Genomic DNA, 26320 nt, shown 5'->3' on the forward strand with positions numbered 1-26320 from the left:
AGCCAGATGATTTCTGCCAAGTTGAAGTGTTTTATGAGTTCTGAACACAAGGACTCATCAAACTATACAGAATGTCAGTGTCAAACGCTGTTATTTCTTTCAAGAAATCTTGACAGATGGTACGTGCTCTGTCGGTGACTTCCCCCTAATTGGCCTGCTGAGCCCGCTGGGTGGGCTTAACAAGTTCAATCGGAAAAATCCCGCTGGTTGGCCAGAAGCTGATGGAGGCAGGATTGAAAGCTGGCAAGCAGCAGTCCCGCCTCCAAAAGCTTCCCATTAACAAAATCCAGCCCTTTAAGTGAAGAAATTTCTCCTCATCTCAGTCCTAAATGACTGACCCCTTAGTCTGAGACTGTGACCCCTGGTTCTAGACTCCCCAGCCAAAGGAAACATCCTCCCAGCATCTATCCTGTCAAGCCCTGTTAGAATTTTATATGTTTCAATGAGATTACCTCTCATTCTTCTAAATTCTAGGGAATATAGGCCTAGTCAACTCAAGCTCTCCTCATAGGACAATCCCCCATCCCAGGAATCAGTCTAGTGAACTTGACACATGGTATATCCATATGTCGGTTGAGGCCTTTTGCATCCTCAAGTAGAGTATGAAAATTAAAGGAGGCAAGGTTTTTAGTGCATTTTTGCGATTGCTGTTGTTACTTTGCGCTTTAACCACATGATTGGATGGCCAGCTGGCCTTAGCAGACCAGCAGACTGAGGATGGATTGGGTGATTTTTTTTTTTTAGGGATCCTTTTCTCCCCTTTCTCCAGCTGGGGAGGGCAATGTTGTCCAATGATAATCACCCTCGAACTGCCTTCATGCAGGTTTGTGGCTAGGTTCCCTCAGTGATGACCTTCACCTGCATCTGTCACCACTTTCCCATCGCCGCAGGCCTGGTGCTGCTGTATGATGTCTAGGTTGTGTGACAACTGAGAAACTTAGAGTGGATTATAATGAAAGAGGCTCTGTGCAGTAGCCGGTCTCACTCACTCATCTGTACAGGCCATTATCTGTTGATGGGGAATGCTTTAACAAGAGGACTAGTAACTGTGGATGCAACAATTATGAGGAGCCCAGAATGGAAGTCCACAGGCTGAACCCATTTATGTTCAATGTAACCACACATGGTGCCAGGGCACCACAATGGCGCTGGACGTATGTTTCACCTGTCCTGCAGCACTGCTGTAGACCAAATACTCAGTCCACCTATTGCCTACAACTCTCCTAGATTGATTGCCGCCACTCCAGTAGCCCTTGGAAGCTCATCCTAGTGTCTTGAAGCTACAGCAATTTCCCAGGCTGTCACAGCCTCCAGGGTGTTCTGCAGGTTGAGAGATACTTCCTGTAATTTGTTGCAGGAACTAGTGGGTGACGTCCCACTTATCCATGTCAACCATAAGCGTAGAAATTGACTTCCCTACCTGAGGCTGATGTTCCCAAATCATTGGGCTGCTGAGATCTGAGTCCCTAGTCTCATTAACCAATGTGGAGGAACACCACTTCCTCTCTTTCACTCCCAGGTCCTCTTTATCACTAGTGCTCAGCCTGTGACAAGCCTTTGAATGTCTAATTGTTTGGCAAGTGGATGTCCCTGTGCTGGTACTTGTGCAGGTAAGATGCCAGAACACATTTGATGAAAATGTGCCAGCAGCTGTGAAGGTGGTCATTCAAGTGACTGGCTTTTTTCTCCAAGACACCCGTATGATGTGATAGAAGCAGAGGTTATTCAGCTGTGTACAAAATTACATTTGCCCTTGAAGAAACAGTGGGTGAGTGTAAGAACATTGCAGCATTTTAAGAAAGCACAAGAAGCTGAAACTTCAGGCCTGATTTTGCCGGCGCTCAGAGGGCGGGTTTGGAGGCGGGTCTGCTGTCAAAATAGCAAAATTGACAGCAGGTAGGAAACCCTCTGTCAACCCGCCTCCACGCGAGTCTCCCTGATGTCGGGTCTGTCAGCAGCGAACTGACCCAACACCAAGCGGCAGGGGAGACAATTGAAATCAGTAAATGGCTTGTTAACAGCCAATTTAATGGTATTTTGAGGCTTCCTTCCAATTTTATGTGCTCCCCCACGGGTTACCCGCTGCTCGGGGAACATGCCAGCTCACCCTGGCGTGAGTTGAGTCTGCTCTGATGTATCTGATAAGCTAACATCTGCAGAAGTGGTGTAAAGGATGCCATGTTGCAGGTGGTCAGTTTCAGAGCACAGAAACGGTTGGTTACTGCATTTGTCATTTCTTTAGAGATTTCTTTAGCTTGCAAGTGTTTTGAGCCAACTGTATATCCAGTGCCACCTCATTTGAACATCCCCTCTCACCATTGACAGATCGCTTCTGTCATCTCACCTGCAGCTGCCATCTAATGCAGCAACATCGGTGCCCTAGAAACTATCTCACCTTGCTCCTCTGATTCCTTCCATGCTCAGCCCCAATCCCAACACCATCATCACCAGGCACACCAGCACCACCAACAACAGCACCAACCTTGTCCGTCATCACCTGATGCTGCACAGGACACTGGGCATCAGCCCCTGGCAACATTGCTGCCTGGGAGGCCAGCGATGGCATCACCATGGCCAGATTTACTTCACTTGATGCTGTAAACCCTGGCTGCCACATTATGTGCCAGGTTGACACCATCCCACACCAGCACCATAAAGCATCCCTTCAATGTCCAAGCCATTCCGTGCACATTCATCACTATAGGGGGGTGGGGGGGAAGAAGTTCTGTCTCAATATTCACTGGAACTCAGTAAGACACTTCTCATGGTGCGCACAGATCTGTCTAATAAGGAGCAGTGTTGAAAGTATAGATTTCACTGTATGACAACACATTACGAGAAACTAACCCTCAAGTGCCTACCCTTGTGTCTTGTTAGTTGGTATGCTTGCAGTAGGATGAGGGTGAGTGTGAGGGGTGGCTAGTGAGATGGGAAAGTGATAATGCAGATAGAGAGGGATGGGTGGAGGTGCAAGGTAAGTTGGTGTGAGTAAGTATATGCAGGAGAAGGGTATGGAAGGCAGAGTGATGGGGATGTGATGAGTGGCACAGCAGGGTGAGTTTGAGTGTGGCTTTGCAGTAACATTTCGTGATCCACTGAGATCATTGAAAGGTTGACGCCACTGCAGCCAGGGGCTCCTGACGACATCCCTGTTTTTGCCCTCCTGTGCAATGTGCAACCAGGCTGCGTTGGTGTCCTGGGGAGGTCTCTTCCGCCCTTGGAAGGGAAGAGAACCTTCCAGCGTGCTGTGACTCCCTCCAAAAGCATATGGAGGGAGTCATTGGAGAGCCTGGGTGCAACCGTCCACCTTTGTGCAGTGCATGTCAGTGTTTGCAGCACCTCAATGCTGTCAAACACTGACAGAACAACTGTCAAAACTCAATGTGGCCGTGGTCCCTTTAAGGAAACCGGCTGATGACGCGTCATCAAATGACATCATCAGATCTGCTTCCTGTTAATTGGACAGGAAGCCCGCAGGGCGGGCTTAACAAGGCCAATCAAGAGAAAATCCCTTTGACAGAGCGGCTGCAACCGGGACCGGAACCTGGAAACCAGCTATACTGGCACCATCCCGACACCGCAGAGAAAATCCAGCCCTTCATGTGATGAGCCATGCTCAACCTTTACGAAACTTCTCTTGCCAGCTTAGCTCCAACCTCCCCCTCTTCTACAGGCTCTCCTGCCCATTTGTTCATTAAATATAATGCCTCTACTTCCTACGTACTTGACGCTTTTGGTATTGGTGGATCTATTCCAGTTGTTTTTCTGTGGCCCATTTTTTCCTTTGTGGAGAGAGAGAGAGAGAGAGAGAGAGAGAAGACAATGGCCTGGAATTTCCTTTGAGCTGTTCCTGCTCTGTTGCCATAACCTCACCAAAAGTGTGGCAGAAATATGGGTTGCACAGCATCTCCACTGAAGTTAAATGCCAGAGTATGAACAGCTCTGAGGGAATTCTGGACTGATTTAACCTGTGAACGTCATGGAGACCTGCCCCAAATTAGGCCATCCATGGCATGATGATGAGGGGGTGAAGATGTTTTTTCACTTTAAAATAAGTCTCCTTGAAGAATCACAGAATCACAGAAACCCCACAGTGCAGATAGAGGCCATTTCAGCCCATCGAGCCTGCACCGACACTTATCCCACCCGATCCCCGTAACCCCTACACCAACACATATCCCACCCTATCCCCGTAACCCCACGTATTTAATCCCCCTAACACTAAGGGTCAATTTTTATCATAGCCAATCAACTTAACCCGCACATCTTTGGACTGTGGGAGGAAACCGGAGCACCCGGAGGAAACCCACGCAAACACGGGGAGAATGTGCAAACTCCACACAGACAGTCACCCGAGGCCGGATTCGAACCCGGGTCCCTGGCGCTGTGAGGCAACAGTGCTAACCACTATGCCACCGTGCTGCCCTTACTAGCAGAAGAACTTGTGGCAGACAACGTGATTTGAGTGAGTGGTTTTGAGGGAAGGTGGTGTGAAGAGGGTGCCTTTAACAGAAGTGAGTTTTTTTGATATCCAGGTACTGAAGAGAAAGAGCATCAATAGTGAAGAGGTGAGTGAAGCTTGTATGAGTTATATAGGATGTATGTTGGCATCAGAGCCTTGACTTCTTGGCTATCCTTGTAAGGTCATTATGTAATAATTCCTGCCGTGGCGCAGGTTGCACTGACTGCCTCTGCCACTTCCTCCAGACTGCCTGCACCACTCTCCTATGGGCTTCCTGCCCACAGCACCCATCAGACTGTTCTTTTTGACCTTTCTAGGTGTAGTACCTCTGTTGATGCATTGGAAAATCTGGGGACCCCTTCCAGCTGCTGATGCCCTGAGGCTGCTGTTCCTTTTGCCATCTTGCCGAAAAGTGATGTTGACCTTTAACTGGCTGTAACCTTTGAAAGGCAGCACCAGAACTTTATTTCCATACTTCATAGTGTTGTAATCCCAATGAAGGAGAGTTTTATGGCCTCCAAACCACCATGCATAGCAAATGAGAGTTCTGGGAGGAAATTGCATTGCATTAGCAGCAGGTTTCACATTGGTTGAGAAATCCAGGTCATGGAGTTCTGTTGTCTTGGTGCCAGAGGAAAGAAATAATACATAAAGCTGTCCAGAGGCAGCTATTGGTTTTTATGGAGAGGCAGGCAGCCAGCCATTGTTTTTGTCAGAAAGTAATCAGATCTAGATAATTTGGCTAGTCCATCATATCCTTGAAATTTTAATGTATGTGACTGTGCAAACTTGTGTTGGAATTTACAATAATTTCTATTGTGACTACGTGCCCAAAGGGAATAACTTCAGACTACTGTTCACAAATTAAGTGCCTGATTGTTAGAAATAATACTGATTGTATGACTCTTCAATCTTAAAGAAATCTTCTCTTTGGAGACCCAAATTAATTGTGTGAGGTATGGGTTTTCCTTGTATCTCCATTTTCCGTTTTAACTACCTGTTACCACATTGAGGTGACGAGGGGCTCCATAAGAAATAGGAGCAGGGGTAGGCCATTCGGCCCTTCGAGCCTGCTCCGCATAGTGCCGCCTTGTCCATATAATGTTTTATCAGAAACTCAATTCAAAAGGTAATCGAATAGATCTAAAGATTCAATGCTCTTGATTGTTTTTGAAAGAGGTTATATTGTAAGAAGTACTGTTAGTTTCTTCTTGTATTTTTATTTCTGTATAATTAACTGGAGAGTAAATAAATCAGCTACTGGTTTTAGCCTGAACACAGTAATCTGACAGTGTGTATGCTCCTTCCCCTGCCCCCACTCCATTTTGTAACCGACTGGAGAATGTGGTGAGCAACTCACGTAATGTCCAGTACATTGTATGATGATAAAAGGGTTAATTGTAGCATGCTGTCCTATTCAAGTAAAATGAAAGATTGCAAGTTTCAGCTCATAGGAGATGTGAACCTGCTTATGGCTATTGCTATTTTAATGTGAACAAGAATACTGTTGAGAGAAAGTTGTGAATGTTTTTGACCAAGACAATTTGGGTGCTGTGTGTGAACAGAAATCAGACTAAAGGAATTTGAACAGGGAGTGTTTGGGGATTACTTGTTGCAATGCAGTCATTACATCTTCTGTAACTCCTTGTCTTCCTGTGCCCATAAGATCACTCTTTCATTTTGTTGGCTGACTGCACATTCAGTTCACAACTGCATTAATTACATTTAATTGCATTTTGCTCCATGCATTGGTTGGTTTTGCTGGGTAGTCTGTCATCTTTGCTTTTTTCCCCTGCCAACAGTTTCCTTCATTATGATGCTGCCATTTAAATCATATTGTACAAAGTGGTGAACCTTTGGGGTTTTAATGGAGCTGCACTATTTAGATGAGGAGGAGTTCATGAACTGCAGGTGCAATGACACCCAAGACGTTTTCTCCGCACCCATCACTACTCTGGGACCAACATTTTTCTGGGCGTGTCAGCTAGAGGTGACCTCCCTTAACAGCATCAACTTCACAAGGCAGGCTGTCACTGAATTGTACCATCTGCTGCAGGATGACCTACAGATAATATCTGGAATAGGGACATATAAGTAAAGGTTACTACTGCAAAAAGCTATCATGCCACCACAGGAGATATTTGCCTTATTGGGCAGTACAAGTGAAAAAGGAAACATCAGTTGAACTGGGTGTAGAGCTTTTCACTTGAGTGCAAGGTGTTGCAGCTGGCACTCATGTAGGCATTAGTGGTCCTCAAAACAATCCCATGACTTACATGAACAGGGAGGATTTGCACATTTTTAATGTTAAAATATATCTGACCACGGAAACATTATTATGCACATGAAAGGCTATTATTCAAGAAACAGCCATGATGCTCTTATGTGGCAGTGCACATTATTTGAAGAAGAATTGGCTCTTAGGAGACCATTGCTAACCTTTTCAAACCACTGAGAAACCCTTCAACAGTGGAGGAGAGGCTGGGGGTCTGAGCATCTCTTGGCTGTTTTGCATTGGCCGCGTCCACTGGCAAAAAAAAATGTGCCATGGACCTTTAGCACAATGGAAGTATGTACGCAAAAAGAAAATGATTATAAGCAATGCCTTAAATGGTGCAGGAGATTCCAAGTTAGGTTTCTGCCATGCTTGATGGGGTCGACATGAAGTGTGTGCACAAATACACACTTACCTTTGCCTTCCTCCGGATATCAGAGAACTACTGCTTAGAGATACAAAGGACCTAGATAACTGAATTGACCTCCGTGCATGCAGCTTGCATTTGTGCCTTCACTGGCGGGTAGCCTGCAGCTCCAGATAGGGCCACCTTCCTTCATGCACCTCCTGTAACAACTCGTCCAGCATCAGAGAGCAGTGTTAGCCACGTTCCTATGCTGTCATTGTGGAAAAAAGTAGTCTACTTTTTAGTTACCAGGGCGATATCATTTATAATGGCGAGCCGCTGCCTAGCCAGATTTTAAGTTTCCCAGGTGTGTGCTAAAGACCATGCGTTTCATGTACCAGTAGACTATTTCAATTAGGGAAAAGGACTCCTGTTGCAAAATTAAATATTCCTAACACAAGTGAGCCTGTGAATTGAGCGAGTTCAATCTCATTTTTGCCATTCTTACAAAATTGGGGCTAGGGAACCCAAGAATAGGCAGAATATGGTGTTTTAAGAAATAAAAATCAGAGTCTTTCCTCTCAGTAATTTCACATTCACATATTTTCTCTTCTAATCTTTTTGTGAGGTCAAAGATTGTTAATTCTAATATTTAGTTCATAAATAGGAAACCTATGCAGAAAGATGACACTGCGCAAGCAAATTACAGTAACAATAGAAACTCATCATGCAGCCTATAATTCTAACATGTTCACAGCATACCAGCAGAATTAAAATTAACCATCATTGTTGCTATGTTGGCATTTATTTGCAATTGTTGTGAAGATATGTGATTGCATAAAGGAGAATCTCTAGATAAACAATAGGTAAAAATGCATAAACAGCTGCAGTGTTAAAACAGCATGGCCTAGAAATTCGGTCGGCTTTGCGCCCAGTTTTCGCCCAAAGAGGGCTTTTGCGCCAATAGAGGAGTTCGCGCTGATATTCAGCGCTGCGGTAATGGCGGCGGTAGCCGGTAGCGCTGCGCCGGCACCGATGACGTCATCGGTGTGCGCAGTGCCCCGGTTCCGCCCCGATGCCGGCCCGAATCCCATATTCAGTTGCCGCCGCCTCCTCCGTGGTGGCCGCTACTTACATCCGGAGACCAGGGCCTTACTGCAGCCTTAGTGGGGCGCATAAAGGTGGAGGTGCGGCCGGCTGCTTTTTCGGCGGCCGCCTGCCCACACCTCCTTCCCCGGCCTCCTCCACCCCCCCCCCCCCCCCCGCGGCATTGCCGGCTTCTTTCCGCGAGCCCGGCACTTCTCCGTGGTGCCGGGCTCATTTGCCGGCACAATCCAGCGGCGATCTCCCCGTTGCAGGTACCTCCACCTTAAGAGAAGGAGGAGGCCTGCAGTACCGCAGCCTGCCGCACCGCATTGGGTGGCGCAGCGGCGCCTACAGCGCTGAAATTCAGTTTCAGCGCCCCAAGCGGGAGCGGGCACACCCTGGAATAGCGCCCGGTTCCGACTTGGGGCGCAAAAAACGAATATCTGACGGGCGCAACTGGCTCCGCGCTCAGCGCTAACTTTTGGGCGCAAACCAGCTGGCGGGCCCAAGACTTATTAGGAAACTGTTAATGTGTAGTACAATAATCAGCTTGGTATGTCCTTGAAAGGTTTTAATCTAAGTAGAGAAATACTGATTAAAAACACTTTTTGAAGACATACTTGGATTACAATTCATGTACCTGTATGAGTTCCAAAAAATCTGAATAGCATGAAACCTGATAGTCTGATTTTAGGTCAGAGTTTGATGAATGCAAGGAGTTGTATGACAGCTGCACGTCAAAATTAAAACGTTATCCTAAATATTGGACCATTTATAATAGACCTTGTTAACTTAAATTTATGCAATTAACTCAGTTTATAGCCGCAATTAGATTGTCATGCACAGTCAGCTTTCTTATTGTTTTTTTGTATAATAGACTATTAATGATAAAATTCCCATGATAAAAGCATTTAATTTTCCTATTGCCAGTTGAAGGCTCAGGACAATATTGCCTTGTTCCATGAATGTTGTTGCATGATACAATACCCTCATTTTAAATGTGAATGACTGCTTATACTTTAGCTGAAATTTTTTTTGCATGTTGCATTGCAGTCAGTTTGTAAGCTTGACACTCGGGTTTTTGCCATCCTATAGCACCTAAAGGCCAATTGTTGTTCCATTTTGTGATGTATAAATCATCCATGTGAGTGGGGATTTAAATATAGTAACCGGCCATAATAGTATAGTCGTAAGCCCTGAATTAAAATGGGTGATAAAGTTTATCCCTGACTCGTACTATTATGTGAATTGCTGTTTTATGTTAATCCAGTTGACATGCTCTGTGAAATGTTGCATGGCAGTTTACAGAACTGACTGTTTCATGCTCTGTTTTCTTAGAGCAATTAAGTGTTCTTTTGCATATCACTGTGCTCAGTATAACCAGACCATGTGAATGATGGTTTTAAATTCTGATGTTCCGGAACAATGGCAAAACCTGACCTAGTTTTAAATCTAGTACGGGGGTTGATATGGATATGCTTTCTATATCGGAGGCTGCTGAAAGGGAGAAATACGATATATTTTAAAAAAGAGGTCTTCGTTTAGTCCACAGACCATAGTACAGTCGTTGTTTTGCCAATCTGTTTTTCAAATCCCATATTTAAACAGACAAAGTGCTGCAGCTCATTTGATGTAGTGAAGGGAAATCATTATAGGGTGGGTGGTGAAACGCAGATTTACCAGCTAAATCCCAAATGTTTCCCCTCAATTTGATTATCAAATAAGGGGAAAATTGTGCATGATGACTTTTGAAATTTTCAGGACACATTTTTGAAGACATTCAAGTTCTTTCATGAGGCATAATAAAAATCACAAGTCTTTTAATGGGGGTTTCTTTCACTCAAGTGAGGGTTCAGCTGTGAGATACTAAACATTCTTTTAAACACAATCAATGCCCTGCGCAAAGAGCTATGTGTGACTTTGAGCCTAAAGAAAAATGGCCTTTGGCAAGCATTGCTACTTTCTCCAGGCTACTAATGGACAGGGATGATCTTTTGTAAATTGAACAAGGAAATCTGAAGTCACACCTAATCATGAGCAATTTTATTTATGTTTATATGCAACTGAGGATTACTGTCTGGCACCCGTGAGTTTAAACCCCTAGTGTTAGTATGCAAAAGAAGCTTAGGATAACACAGAAGCTGTGACCATAAATAGATAATTAAGATATGTCATGAAAAGAAGGATTAAGGCATGTTATGCATGAGCTTTTGGTATCTCTGCAAATCAAAGGAAACTATCTATCTTGATCCCTGTAAAGTCTAAATGTGGTGCTGTATTGAAGTTCCGGTGGTGTAAACGAAGATTTTGAGTTACTATTGAATCTTCCCTTGAGCTATACCACAGACTCAACAGTAAATAAATTAAGTGCTTCCAGTGGGAAAGCTGCCCTCAAAGGGAGTGCAAGTCACAGACAAGGCTACAACATCACAGTTACGATTTGCTGACCCACGCTCAAAGGGATCATTGAATTTGCCGTAATATGTCCAGTTTTCTATGCCATAATGGTTTTCCTGTTTTAATGTGTTCAGATAAATATTAGCTAATTTGTTAAAATGGAATGAGTTACAAGTGTTTCACTGTTCAGTCGCAGAGCAAACATGCCAGCAGTGCCATCTAAAAATACCAGTTGCAGCACCTCTGGTCCTGAATTAATATAGGCTCCGACTGTTCCATTCAGCCACCCATAAATGAAAGGGCCTGGATGTATGGGAGTGAGTGAAGAAAGTAGGTCCCCAGATTTGAATGAGAAGAAGCTTTTAATTCAGGAAACATAATTCATGTACTGTACTGTACAAATGTATCTGTTCCACTGGCCTGGATTCAAAACTGAAAGATCAGTATTCTGACCCATTGTTCTACCCATACCTTTTAATATTGGCCCAGAACTTGGTGTCGGGGGCTTGCCGCGCGTGCAAGCCGCCGATCTGCACTCACCCTGCGCGCTGACATCTGAAGCCTGGGCCTGCTTGCATTTCCTGTCACAGGCCCGGTTCAGATGTCAGCGCGCAGTGCTTACCTGATCCAGCGGCGTAGTTAGTGCGATGTGCCGGCTGAGATCAAGTGAGCACTGTACAACCAATCAGGGGAGGGGAAGGTTCATTCATGAGTTTGAGAGTAAGAACTGTCAAACTCATGAAAACTACAGGGACCCAAAACACTATTTAAACTTTAAATAAAAATTTAAAAAACATCCCAATCATTAAATTAAGTATAAATAAGTTTTAAAAAAATAATTTAAACAATAAAAAAAATTTTTGAAAAAAATATATTTTTAATAAAAAGGGTCTAAAACTTGTAGATTCTTTAAAATAATAAACCTGTGGAAAAAAAATTCTAAATTGCACTAAAACACCACTTACTTGTAAAAATAAATACTTACGTGTGCTTTTTACAAGCGTAAAGACCGGAGGCCTTTAGACATGCGCAAATCCCCCAAAACAGAGGAAATCCAAGACGCACGCGCTGCCCCCTACAGCGCACGCGCTAGCCTCTTCACCTCTCGGGTTAGAGGAGAGGAAATGCCGGTTTTCAGCGCATGCACTGTGCATGCTGAAAACCGGCATTTCCTCCGGCCAGACGCATGAGTACCCCGTCCGTACTCACGCGTTTGTGGAGGAATTACTGCCCCACTAAAATTTCTCTCTGCCTCCTTTAAGATGCATTATTACTGGAAATGGATTTTCCTATTTATAGTGTAGAAGAATTTATTTTTTAAATTTGAGAACTTCCTATTCTGTGGTCTGTTTTAACCACATGCTCACTGTGTCTGGAAGGGTAGAGGTCAGGTTTGTCCTGGTGGACATAAAATATCCCATGGCACTATATGAGGAACAGCAGAGGCGTTCTCCCAATGTCCTGGCCAACGTTTATTCCTCAACCAAAATCACCAAAACAGATTTACCTGATCATTTATTCATCCTGTTCCTTCATTGTTGCTGGGTCAAAATCCTGGAACTCCTTACCTAACAACAATGTGGGAGTACCTTCACCACACGGACTGCAGCGGTTCAAGAAGAAGGCTCACCGCCACCTTCTCAAGGGCAAATGGAGATGGTCAATAAATGCTGGCTTTGCTAGTGACACTCCTATGCCCAGAATTAAATTTTTAAGATAATTTATTGCTGTTTATGGAACCTTGCTGTGCACAAATTAGCTGTGCTCTCCTATATGATGTGTGACTGCATTGCAAAAGTAATTAATTTACTGAGAAAGAAATTTGGAACATCCTGAAGACTTGCAACAGTGCTATATAAAGGGAAGCATTTTTGCCCTTTCAGCCACAATCTATATTGTCTGAAGCAGGTGCTAGGAGATTTATGAGTGACATGAGAACAATTGTTTGATTCCTTGTTCTTCTTCACCAGTGAGAAAGTTGTTACGTAGAAACAGAAAATAGGAGCAGGAGTAGGCCATTCGGCCCCTCGAGCCTGTTGGCCTTTATTCTCTGCTTCTACAGAAACAACTTGAGGTTGGGAATGTAGGTAAGTAAGGAGTGTAACCCATAGTCATCTAGACATACAAAAAGAAAAGAGGGAAAGACCAGCAGGTCTGAGACACCTGCCGCATCCCGTCAACGGTGCAACCTCAATACCGTTCACTTGATACATTGTGGCCCCATGATTCTGTAGGATACTGTTGTTGCACACCCCCCACCATAGTAGTGGGGTTATTTATATGTTGGTATAAGAAGGGAAATGGAGTGGTAATTTGGCTATCTAGTACACCATAATTTCTTTTCTGGGGTCTAAGTCTGTATCTAATTATTACAGTTTGATTTTAAAAACACAGCTTAACATTGCAGTATTTCCTCATTACTGTGCAAATGTCTCTCTGGGCACTTGGGTCATGTGTATCAGTTTACACTCTATGTACTTGGGAATAATGTTCCCTTTCATTTTTTTGGGGTGTGCGGCTGCTTTAATTAAGGGGCTGCGTGGGTCGTTCAAAATACCACACGTGCGGTTTTGCCCATCATGAAGCCGACAAGCAGCCTGCACAGGACCGCCAGAGCGCTGTGCAGCCGAGCGACCACGCAGCTGAACGGGAACATTGCTTCGGAAGTGACTTATTTTTAAAAATTCAGACTGAGGTAGCACATTGTATTACATGAAATATTAATATTGCAGCAGAACAACTTACATGCTTATTTTCTGGCTCATTTGAATTCAAGTGTTCCGATAAAATCTAATGAAGCTGTTAATACATAAGAATTTGAAGAAAAGGCTTGAATGCTAATATCTATTGCAGGGTTTGTAAGGTGTCCACTAAACACTGGTAAATCTATTCATAATTAGTGTTATGGATTACCATTACATTATTTGCATCTCTGAAAGCTTATTAAAAGTCATGAATGGCAGTCAGTTTGTGGTAGAAATGTTGTACCTTAATAAGCCAGTGAAATTTGTCAAGCAGCAAAGGTTTCATGCATTAATACTGCAACTGTCAAATAAAGGTTATTTGAATGATTTATGTAAATGTCTTTTTGTCTTTGCGCATTGATTAAATTTACCTGGATTAAATGCAGTACATGGCATTTAACAGTCACTCTACAAATGGTAATGTTTGTTTAAAAGGAACATTTGATTAAATCCCCTGCACATTATGCAGTATTTGCTTCACTCCAGACTGTTACTTCAAATAATTTCCTGACTGGCCTCCCGTCCTCCATAAACTGCAGCTTCTCTCAAACTCTGCTGCCCAGATTCTATCCCACCTCAAGTCGTGCTCACCCATTGCACTCATTGTTGCTGATCTACATTGTTTCCTGGTCCTCCAGCGCCTCAAATTTTAAATTCTAATCCTTGTGTTTAAATCACGCCATGGCTTTGCCCCTCCCTATCTCTGTAATCTCCGCCAGTCTTACAACTGTCCTTAACTCTCTGTTCCTCTCACTCCAGCCTCTTGTACATCCTTCCCATTCCTGGTGATTGTGCCTTTAGCTCGCTGGAGTTTCCCCTTAAACCCAAACACCTCTCCTCCTTTAACACCCTCCTTAAAACCCACCTCTTTGTCCAAGGCTTTTCCCCCTTCTAATGTCTCTTCCTTTAGCTCAGCATCAGTTTTCCTTATGCAATCTGAAACACCGTGGGCAGTTTTACTATGTTAAATGTGCCATATAAATGCAAATGATTGTTCTTGCACCTGTTACTGCCTAACCGGGACTCAAAAGGATATTAGCAGGGACTGAGATGTTCCATGGAGCCTGTTATTAAAAGTAAAAATCCTGTTTTAAGGAATCATCTCTATCTTTGGCTGGTAAAACAAAATTTGATCGCAGTTGAGAGCTACAGGCGGGATTACATATTGGATTAAATATGCCACCATATGCATGTACCACTTGTGACATACTCTAGGTGCACCACTGAAATGGTCTTTCCATTTAAAAACTGCTGAAAAATGATTAGACATTGTGTTTTCAATTCTTTTATAGTAATTAGTTGGTGGAGGAAAAGAGACTGCTGTTTTGCAATGGATAGCATCTATCTAAAAATGGTGATGGTAGAGACCTCAGAGTAGGTTAGATCCCCTCCTTTTTGCCCAGTTTCAGATTTTCACTTCGTCCATTGTCTATTCTATTGAATGTTGTGATTCATGCTGAGGCACTGTTCCACTAGTGCCAGCATCTTCCAGAACCTAACCTGTGCCCATTTTTCATCTGTGAGCCTAGGCAGTGAATATTGGCAGGCTATTTGACAGTGGGTGGCATTACAGGTAAACCTGCTCCTGTCTACAGCCAACATGCATTAGGTCACTGGATAACAAATGTAGGGTTGCTGAGGCCAACTGATGTCATCTATGATTTACCCTCAGTGTTAAATAATCTGTAGTTTTTATTGTAAAGGTATAAAAATACTGGGTTTATAATATCATTAAATAATATTTCTTGGGTTACTTTTTGTATTATGCATTTAAAAGCTTTGTTGCTGATTAGCTGAAATAAATTACTCAACGATGAGTCATCTGGAATGGAATGGAAATATGACCATTGTTGAATAAAGCATTTGTCAGTGGACTTGCTTTGATTAAAACTTTGAATGTTGCTGACATTAATTCAGAACTATACTCCTTTCAAACATCTTGTAATGATGCTATTCTAAGGATAATACTGCAAAATGATTGTTTCTGTTTTTTAAATTTATGCAAATTTATTTTGGCTCTGCACAGCTGCTCTTTTCAGACAGGTGCCGATATTGTGCATGACTGATATAAAATCTGGAATTAATATTTAGAACTATACATTAATGGTTTACAAAAGACTTTTTAAATAAAAATGCTGATGTATACACTTTACACAAAAGCTCCGTTGCCTTTATTTTTAAAACTTATGGTATTAAGTATTGTACCAAGATGTGATGGGATTTAAGAATATCTTGTGCTATTCTTAATGGATAACCTTAAAATGCTACCATTACCACCATCAGCGACTGTAACCACCAGTGCTTTATCCTAGTATTATATCGCTAAAAATGTTCTCTCCTGCCACAACCCAAGTTTGAATATACAAAAACTATAATTGTACTGCAGGGTGTTTTTTACAGTTCAAGTGGACAAAGTATAAAAGCTTCACATGCCCATCATTACACTTGCTGGAAAACTAGTGGTAAGGATTCTGTATTTGATGTATTGGAGACAGACAGTCATTGGAGGCTGGTGAGAGTAGATGTAATCGAGGAGCAAGGCTTACTGCAGATTAGGACATCGGTGGCAGAATTCTGGACGTGTTGCAGCTTATGCAAAGTGAAGCTTCGGAGATGAGCGAGGAGAATGTTAGAGTTTAGAGGGGACTAAGCATTACATGAGGGTTTTGTTGACGCTGGGTGTGAGGTAGGGATGAAGGCAAGCGATATTGTGGAGTTGAAAATAGGTGGCTAAAATGTTGGATTTGAAGCTCCGGTCAGGGTCAAACAGGGCTTCAGTTTTCGTTTTACAATTTCAGCCTGAGTGAGCAATGGGGAAGTAATTGGTCAGGTTTGGGTGCAAACTTTTTGCTGGGACGTAAATGGGTTAGCTTCAGTCGTGGTAATGTTAGGTTGGAAAAATTTTGTTCATGAATTGATGTTTGACGAACAGTCGCACAGCACATTCAGTGGTCTTGCAATCGAGTGGTGGCAGAGAAGTAGAGTAGGGTGTTGTCAGCATACATATGAAGCTAGTTCTATGCTTATGGATAATGTTACCTGGGGGTAGCATGTAGATGAGATAGAGGGTAAGATTTGGGCCTGGGTGCCCAGTAGGAACAGGAAGTGAGCATGATGAGTTTGGTTATGGTGGGGGAGAAAAATTGAGAAATGAGAGATGTATGAGGTTGGGAAAAGGAGAGTGAGGCAACAGAGCAAATAACTTTGCTCTTTTAAACTTGGACCTCTGGGGGAGGAATAGACAAACTTGCGTTAATCAAGATACTTCGGATATCTGATTCAGGACTGGCATTAGCACAGATCGGGATCAGTGATCTCGTGATTTTGTGGTTTGTGTAATTTGAGTGGAATTCTAAAAGATTTTAAGCTATATTGCCAAAATGAGGGGCCCATGAATCTTGATGGCTGACTATTTTTAAACTTATTTTGGATCTAGAAATATAATTATTCATTTGATAATGTATTGATAGTCTACTATACTGAAACCTGAATACTTTTAGTTCTAATCATTAAAATAAGAAAAAATCATTTACATGAATAGTGATTGGCAGAAGAAATTGAAGTTGAATATTAATGAATTACATTTGTTCCCCATATAGAGCCACCCATGCCAATTGCACCACCCCAACTACTTGGTGTTGGTCCTACATATTTGCTGATCCAGCTTAATGCGAATTCAATTATTGGCGATGGTCCCATCATTCTGAAAGAAGTGGAATATTGTATGACCAGGGGATCTTGGACAGAAATCCATGCTGTAAATGCAGCGACCTACAAGCTGTGGCATCTGGACCCAGATACAGAGTATGAAATCAGAGTTTTGCTGACCAGGCCTGGTGAAGGAGGAACAGGGTTACCAGGTCCTCCACTCATCACTAGAACCAAATGTGCAGGTTAGTCCAATTCAGTTTCTAATTACATAGTATTAAACCTATAGCTTTTGTTGTGAAATTAACAGCAGGAATAAAGTACACATTTTACAAAATTGGAATGATGAGGTACATGTGCATAATGTTGATATTGATGATAAGCATGCTGATAAAATGATGATCCTGGATCATGTGTCCCAGTTATGTGGTGCCACTGAAGAATAAGCATCTAGTTAGTAAAAACATTAAAAGAAAATGTAGGAATTTATTATAATAGAAATGTTGATGAAATGAGAAATCAATATGCTGGCGAGGTGTACACTGGTGAGTTACCAAACCTTTGTATCAATACATTAAAGTTTCCATGGAAGAAGTCACGTGCAGATTGATTTGTTTGTTTAATGTCTTTAAATGATCAGATTTTATCAAATTGTAGCCATTTCAGAAAATACAATTCCGTAACCTCCACATGAAACCTTTTTGTTTGCTTATATACCATGTCTAAATTTAGGATTTTTAAAAATCCATATATCTTTCTTTACTCAAATTGCAATACTGTATTTTCTAGCATTTCTCTTCTCTAAGTTGATCCTTCCTCTGCTATTTTTGTTTTTGTGTTCTCTCTCAGATATACACTGATGCATGTAAATGAAAGAGATTCAACCACTCCCAACCACACAACATTTTACAAAATAAACAAAATGCAAATTTTCAAATGTTGCATCTACCTAAAGTTAGGTTTCCTCTCTTGTACTCTTTTGAATACTCCTGTTACCCTCTGTAAAGAACAAATCCATCTATGATTTAAATACTGTTCTCATATCTAGGGAGGCTTTACCAGTACCCCTCTTGCAGTCCTAGACTACGTGCCAGAAAAATGTAAGTCTTCCTATTTGTTTTGATTTCTTTTCCATACGTCCACTCTTTCTGCTGTTCTTTCTCACATTGTTCCTTGCATTCACACTCCCTCTTCTCTATCATCATTCTGTATTTTCTCATTATTACTGTAGTCAGTGGTGTTCCTCCTAAACTCCAAATATGCTTTTCTCCCCCTCACCTCCTCCAAACCCAAACACAGTCTTCTCTCCTAATTCATTCTTAAACGAGAACTCTAAAATGTGGAACTCCTCACCTCCTAAGTCTTTCCTCTTTCCTACACTTCTCAGCAGTAAACCCAAGATTCGAGTCCTCTAATAATTACTTTTTGATTTGCTTTGTTGTTTCCTCCGTTCAACCGTGGTGGTTTCTTGCTCTATGTGCCTTTTTCTCTCAACAATTTAAAAAAAAAAAAAAACTTTATGTAGCTATGCTTTCATATTTTGAAATACCTGAACTATACAAGGAGGGTTATTTAGTTCCAATGAAAGCATGTTCATCCATGTACAGGAAACTTTCTGGTATCCGGCACGGATGGGACCGAGCTGGTGCCGGTCTATCAACAATGCTGGAGAATCGAGCGCTATAGTTAAAACATACGGAGCTTCTGAGCTCCGTATCTAGCAACAAACCCTGTTGCTTAGCAACAGCTTCAAAACAATCAGCACAGCTTGCAAGCGTCTCTGTAGCTTAGCAACAGCTTCAGTTAGATGCTTGCACAGCCAGAAATGAGTAAAAAAAAGTAAAAAAAGTTATCTGAACCGACTCCTGAATTTTGCCGGTTAACCGACATTTCCGGTTATTTAGTGGCCAGTTAATCGAAAGTTTCCTGTAGTATTACTTAACATCTTGCATTAAATTATTCCACCTCCACAAGCAGTACATTGGTCATTTTTGATGGGAAAATTCAATTGTAAGCATCACTCCTTTAACAAAACCTCATCTTTAGCAGTCATGTGCTTTATCATGTGCAAGCTTTTAAAAAATACTGCTTTGAGCTGCATTCTGAATTCCCACTCTTCCACAATCTCCCAGCCATGTTGTTGATGGCCATCTGGGCCAGCCACATAAATACTATGGCTACAAGAGCAGGTCAGAGACTGGGTATTCTGCGGTGAGTGACTCACCTTCTGACTCCCAAAGCCTTTCCACCATCTACAAGGCACAAGTCAGGAGTGTGATGGAAGGCTCTCCACTTGTCTGCACGAGTGCAGCTCCAACAACACTCGAAGTTCTACATCATCCAGGACAATGCAGCCCACTTGATTGGCACCCCATCCATCACCTTAAACATTCACTCCCTCCACCACCGGCACACCATGGCTACAGTGTGTACCATCTGCAAGATGCACTGCAGAAACTCACCAAGGCTTCTTCAACATCTCCCAAACCCGTGACCTCTACCACCTAGAAGGACAAGGGCAGCAGGTGCATGGGAACACCACCATTTGCAAGTTCCCCTCCAACTCATACACCATCCTGACTTGGAAATATATTGCCATTCCTTTTGTGTTTGACAAATTTACTAGAGTTCTTTGAGGATGTAACGAGCAGGGTGGATAAAGGGGAACCAGTAGATGTAGTGTATTTGGATCGCTAGAAGGCATTCGATAAGGTGCCGCATAAAAGGTTACTGCACAAGGTAAGAGCTCACGGTGTTGGGGTAATATATTAGATTGGATAGAGGATTGGCTAACTAACAGAAAACAGAGAGTGTGTAATTTTCAGGTTGGCAAACTGTAACAAGCGGGGTGCCACAGGGATCAGTGCTAGGGCCTCAACTATTTACAATCTATATTAATGACTTGGATGAAGGGACCGAGTGTACTGTTGCCAAATTTGCTGACGATACAAAGATAGGTGGGAAGCAAGTTGTGAGGAGTACACAGAGTCTGCAAAGGGATATAGATAGGTTAAGTGAGTGGGCAAAAATTTGGCAGATGGAGTATAATATGGGAAAATGTGAGGTTATCCACTTTGGTAGGAAGAATAAAATAGCAAAATATTATTCATATGGAGAGAGACTACAGAATGCTGCGGTACAGAGGGATCTTGGTGTCCTCGTACATGAAACGCAAAATGTTAGCATGCAGGTACAGCAAGTAATTAGGAAGGCAAATAGAATATTGGGCTTTATTGCAAGGGGGATTAAGTATAAAAGTAGGGAAGTCTTGCTACAACTGAGACCACACCTGGAGTACTGCGTACAGTTTTGGTCTCCTTATTTAAGGAAGGATATACTTGCATTAGAGGCAGTTCAGAGAAGGTTCACTAGGTTGACTCCCGAGTTGAAGGGGTTGTCTTATGAGGAAAGTTTGAGCAGGTTGGGTCTATAATCATTGGAGTTCAGAAGAATGAGAGGTGATCTTATTGAAACATATAAGATTCTGAGGGGGCTTGACAGGGTAGATGTAGGGAGGATGTTTCCCCTCGTGGGGGAATCTAGAACTAGGGGGCACAGTTTCAGAATAAGGGGTCGCCCATTTAAAATGGAGATGAGGAAGAATTTCTTCTCTCAGGGTCATGAATCTTTGGAATTCTCTACCCCAGAGAGCTGTGGAGGCTGAGTCATTGAATATATTCAAGGTGGAGATAGACAGATTTTTGAAAAACAGGAATCGAGGGTTATGGGGAGCAGGCAGGAAAGTGGAGTGGAGACCAAGATCAGATCAGCCATGATCTTATTGAATGGCGGAGCAGGCTCGAGGGGGCGGAATGGCCTACTACTCCTCCTATTTCTTATGTCCTTCAGCATCACTGGGTCAAAATCCTGGAACTCCCTCCCTTACAGCACTGTGGGAGTACCTTCACCACATGGGCTGCAGTGGTTCAAGATGACGGCTCATGACCACCTTCTCGAGGGCAATTAGGGATGGGCAAGAAATGCTGGCCTTGCCGGTGACACCTACATCCCATAATGAATAATAATTTAAAAAATTGTCATAGTTTCACAATTAATTTGCTATGGCTCTGAGAGGATGTGTTGTTTAACAAATTTGTTGCATACACTTGCCCCTAACAGAGATCTCGCCCCCTCTGTTATACATAATACCTTGTTCTGAAACTCTCTATTGGTTATCTTTTTCCCATTCCATCAATGCAGCAATGTTTCCCACGTTAAAAAGAAGTTTACAATATTTTTGCTTTGTTTAAAACCATGTGACTTTTACAGTCATGGAACAGTATGGAGCTTTGTGTTTAGCAGAGTTTATTGACTTTTATGTGTAGGTTAATACTTCAAAGTGCTGGCATGCGTTTTAACCAATGTCTTCTTGAGTAGCAACCTATTGTGGTCTGTCCTGATTGGGTACAGTTTGGTCAACCTCATCTTGACCATCAACTAGTTCAGTTCCTGGTTTTAAAATTTGTGTTCGGTACCATGAACCTTTCCAGTGACTCGATCACTTAAGACCTAGTTTTACGCTCTCCCTGGTTGCACAACTTTATGAAGTATAAACTTCAAAGTCAGCACAAAAACTTTGCACAACTGATTAATTTGCTGTAAGGTAACCTTGGCTATAAGAACACAAAAAATGTTGAGGATGAGTAAAGGCTAGTTTGTTCACCATACTCATCCCTTGGGTACCCTACTTCTTCCAGCCTAGCCCATAACTGCATTTTTTACATGTTCAAGGTCTGCATTTCCACTCCTCTGCTGTGCAAATTTTTCCAGCCATTTATATCACTTTGTGTGAAGAGATTCTTTTGGATATCAGCTGATTTAAAATTAACTTACATTTTTATATTTATGACCTCCGGTCCTGCTTTCTTGGGGTAATATATTCTGGATTTGCCTTATCTTTTGGAAGATTATAGCCATCCTATTCAGGTCCCACTAAAATTTCTATACATTAGCACCCAACTCCATCTCCCTGTCTGGCTGCTCGCTTAGGTTGAGCCAAGTAGTGAACAACTTCAATGTTGTGTTTGATCCCAAGTTGATCCTTAAACTCAGTATTCTATCAATCACAAAGACCGCTCTATTACAGCTTCACGACATCGCCGAATTCCACCCTTATATTACCCCCACTGCTGCTAAATTATCTATGCTTTTGTTGCCTCCTGACTTGACCATTAACGTCCTCCCAAGCTCCACCCTGCATAAACTTCAACTTGTCCAAACTCTACCCAAATCCGCTTCTGTACTAAACTCTGCTTATCCATTGCCCAGTCCTCACCATCCTTCATTGGCTTCTTGTCCCCCGATACCTGTATTTTTCAGTATTACGGTTAATGTGCCAGCTGTCTGGTCATTTGCATAAATGATCTAACTCCTCTTACAAATTTTTGTCACAAAGTCACCTCACCAAGGTGGCCAGCAGCCTTCCAGGAGAAAATAAATCCTGCCCGACCACCTTTTCCACCACCCATTTACTGGAAAGCACTGTAGTGAGGATTTGCATCCAATTCAGAGATGCCATTGGATTTTGTTGCAATTGGGTGAAGGCCTTAAAAGGAGGCTGTGCCCTTAAATTTGTGGTCTCCCCTCTGAAAGTCAGGAGAGTGATTTTCTCTAATGATCAGAGGGTGTGCAAGGGACTTTGAGATGTTAGCATTCAATTATGTTTTTGAGTTAACTATTGTACTGTGTTTTCAAAATGATACAGTTCTTTAAGAACTGTGCAATTTTTGACCTATCTCAAAGTTACATGGAACTAGATTTATTACTTGAAATGGCCTTCAGTGTACTGAAGCAGAGTTCCTTAGATAAATTCAACATCACAGTATTTCTTAAATATATTGTGCCATGCTTATACCGAGAAAATATGTAGTTTACTGAATTGCTTGTTTTTTTTAACTTGTAAGAATAAATTTATAATCTGCCAGTAATGCAGGTTAATCTAGTCTAGATTATTAAGGACCTGTAGCAAAACTAAATTGGATTCCACCATTCAATTTTTTTACTTGATTCCCCTAGTACAGGATTACTCATGGCTGCTGTTTTTTCAGCTCTTAGTGAGTATGTGTGTTCTTTTTGTTACTACTTTGTGCTAACTGGAGTTTCCGATCATTCTGCAGAACAAAATTATTCAGTTTTCATTAGCTATAGCAGTTTACCACATGAAAGTAAGTATTTCATTGAATACTAGTTGATAATTTTTAGACCATGATAGTTGTATTATATGGAGGATGTTGGGTGGTTGACAAGACAGTAATGCAATTGAGAAGTACAGATCATGCAAATAATGAGAGGCTCAAATGACTTTAGTCAGCAGAACCTCAAAACTGGGTTAATAGCAGCTTTCTTGTCACTGATGAGCTTCTAGTATTTATATACTTGAGTTAGCAAAATTGTTAGAAGGTGCTTGTTTATATATCCTGGTTAGGCCGTGCAGGGTATTTGGCTATTTTAAGTAATGACCCATGAAAGCAATACCATCCTCTGTCTAAGATAATTAACTACTAAACCTGCCCAAAACAAGAGCTGTATCTTTTAAACAGTGACAGCATGTCCTCTTACAGTACCACCACGTGCTTTCTATGCAGCTATATAATTCTGTAATTTTTTTTGTTTGGAAAGTGTTCTTAAATTTCTTATTTAAAATCTGTCTGTAGATAGTCACAAGTAGTCAAGCTAGTAGAAGAAAGTATTTAAACTTCAATGTTGTATTTGGAAGAAGGTAACCGTCAGATCACTTATTTACATTCTTGGACAGTATACAGGTAGACTACCCTTTATCCGAACTTCTGAAAACCGAAACCCTCTAAAAACCGAAGGTTTTTTCGTTCAGCGTAAGTCGTGCGCACGACATGACCAGAGTGGCGCACGACTTACGCTGAGCAGGGCAGAGGGTCACTGAGTTCCCTCCTGGGTAGGAGATTGCAGGCCGAGCCGGGCAGTTGTGAAGGAGGTATACCGGGAGAGTGAACCCAACAATACAGTGGCCTGTCCGATATTCTTTTCTTCCCCCCCCCCCACCGACCCCCACCCTTTCGGATAAGGGATAGTGTATCCTTTATCCGCACTTCCGAAAACCGAAATCCTCTGAAAACCGAAAGTGTTTTCGTTCAGCGTAAGTCGTGCGCACGACCCCGACCCCCGCCCCCGACAAATTTCCCAGTCTTATAAAATATCTTCCGAAATCCGAATTTTTCCGAAAACCGAAACACGGCTGGTCCCGAGGTTTTCGGATAAAGGATAGTCTACCTGTATTTCTACCTTAAAGTCTGCAAACAAAACTTGGGCCATTGGATTTGTTCAGACATGTTCAATCCTTGAAGAATAATTGTGTTGCATGTATTTTTAAAATTTTTGTTCATTATATATCTAGAAAGCCATAATTGTGGGAAATTGCCATGTACAATTGGCTGCCTACATAATAACAGTGATTGTACTTCAAAAGTAATTCATTTGATTTTGCAGCGCTATAAAATGTCCACAATAAGGCGCTGTGGAAATCTAAGTTCTTTCTTACTTTGTCACTAATGTCCTTCAGTACCTGGAGTGTAAACCATTCGGGCTGGTGACGTATCAACTTTAAGTCCCATACATTTCATGTCTTGCGCTCATCCTCCTCTGTAAATACAGAGGTAAAATACGTGTTAAGCAGCGTGGCGGAGGTAGTGAGAAAATGTGCTTTCTCATGTCTTCCGTTATTACGTTTCCTCAGCAAAGCTCCTCACCATGAGATGCATTGGTGGCTCCCATGCTCATTACTTTAGGCAGCTTCGAATTGAAGTCACCCAGCTGATAGAGTACTTTTTATGAAATTACTGCAATTTTCTGCCAGTCATGTAGATTCTTGTCAGAGTGGAGCAGAAATTTACCCTTCAATCTACAAAATAATTAAATAAAATGTTATTTTCACTTACGTAGTCATCTGATAAAATCTATAAAATCGAACCATTGTAGGTGAGGTCATAGATTGCACCTACATTTATTAACTTGTACCAAAGTTGTATAATTGTGGAGCCGTATAAGTTACCAGCACTGTAGAAATGTTCTGAACTTTGCCTTTTGCACAGCTCCAAAGCCATCCACTTCTTTACCTTGCAAACGGATACATAGTTTGACAATTGCTCTAGGTGAGGGGTGGAATGATCTAGGAGAAGCACTGACTGACTTTGAAGCTGCCCCTGTTTGAGATATGCATCTCACTGCACAATTATGCTTTCTGTGCACAGGAAGGGAACACTAGTGAGTCCAAAAACCAGCAAAAGTCCTGCTGATATCAACAGCTATTAAAGTGTTTCTGTAACTTGCTGTGGCATGTATATCTGATGCTTTGGAGACCCACATGGTAATTCGAAAAGAGCAAGCTGAATTTTGGTCCCATGGTGAATGTTTAGGGTAGGTTGTGTCTCATGCAGCCCTCATGAAGAAGCTGGAAACTATGGGAATGCAAATTTTAAAACCTAGGTTTTTTGGGTGATTTTTTTTTTAAGCTTTTATTTTTAGGGGAGTTATCCCTGGTGTCCTAGCTAATATTTATCCCTCAATCAACATAACTAAAACAGATTATCTGGTCATTATCGCATTGCTGCTTGTGGGAGCTTGCTGTGTGCAAATTGGCTGCCGCGTTTCCTACATTACAACAGTGACTACACTTCAAAAAGTACTTCATTGGCTGTAAAGCGTGTTGAGACGTCCAGTGATCATGAAAGGCATTATATAAGTGCAAGTCTTTTTAGAGTCAAAAACCAGAAGAAAATTAATTCAGAAAAATATTAACCCCCAAAATGTAAATTCAGAATCAGTACAAATTAGTTTTATTTGGAATTTCGCCGGAAGTTAAGTTTTTAAAAAGGCTAAATGACAATACTTTACAGCTAAGAACTCACTTTTATGGGCCTCATTGGCAGTCCCAAAAGTTTGCCAAGTGTGTTCTCAGAACAGCATCCAGATTAGAAGAAGCTTTTGAGACTTATATAATGGATACAGTATTTTGTTAAACAAAGTACTAAACCTCTTGCGAGAATATTTCTGGGCTCTGTTTATTGACCAGATTTAATATACAATTTGGTACCAGAAGCCTTGCTATTGTTGCAATGCCTGGCTGACTTCCCACATTTGCACTTAAATATATTTCTGTAGCCAAAGGATGCTTAAGACATATCGGGCCAACATTTGCGATCTGAGGTTTCCCGCGGACAGACACCTCGACCTGCAAAATGTCTACGAACTTGCCTGGGAGGAATGGCGGCTTGCAATCCTGGGTCTCTCCAGGTCCGCGCGGGCTGAGCCTCACGAATCCCAGGGGTGCAAGCGGTTCATAAGTGCTCCTGGGATCACGTGGGCTGTCCCAACCAATAAAAGAAGAGAAT

The 26320-nt window shown here is 42.1% G+C and overlaps 1 protein-coding gene across 8 annotated transcripts in view; it reads left to right on the forward strand.

Moving 5' to 3' along the window:
• Positions 1-26320, forward strand: part of ptprk (protein tyrosine phosphatase receptor type K) — a 702201-nt gene that overhangs the window by 344199 nt on the left and 331682 nt on the right. For all 8 annotated transcript variants that reach the window (XM_085997159.1, XM_085997160.1, XM_085997163.1 and 5 more), the window contains exon 7: positions 16910-17203. In XM_085997159.1, the coding sequence (XP_085853285.1) occupies positions 16910-17203 (294 nt within the window). The remainder of the gene's footprint in view (positions 1-16909; positions 17204-26320) is intronic.

This window comes from Somniosus microcephalus, chromosome 9, assembly GCF_052327205.1.
Source record: "Somniosus microcephalus isolate GS21.2 chromosome 9, FLI_Smic_1.0, whole genome shotgun sequence".
Taxonomy (NCBI): Eukaryota; Metazoa; Chordata; class Chondrichthyes; order Squaliformes; family Somniosidae; genus Somniosus; species Somniosus microcephalus.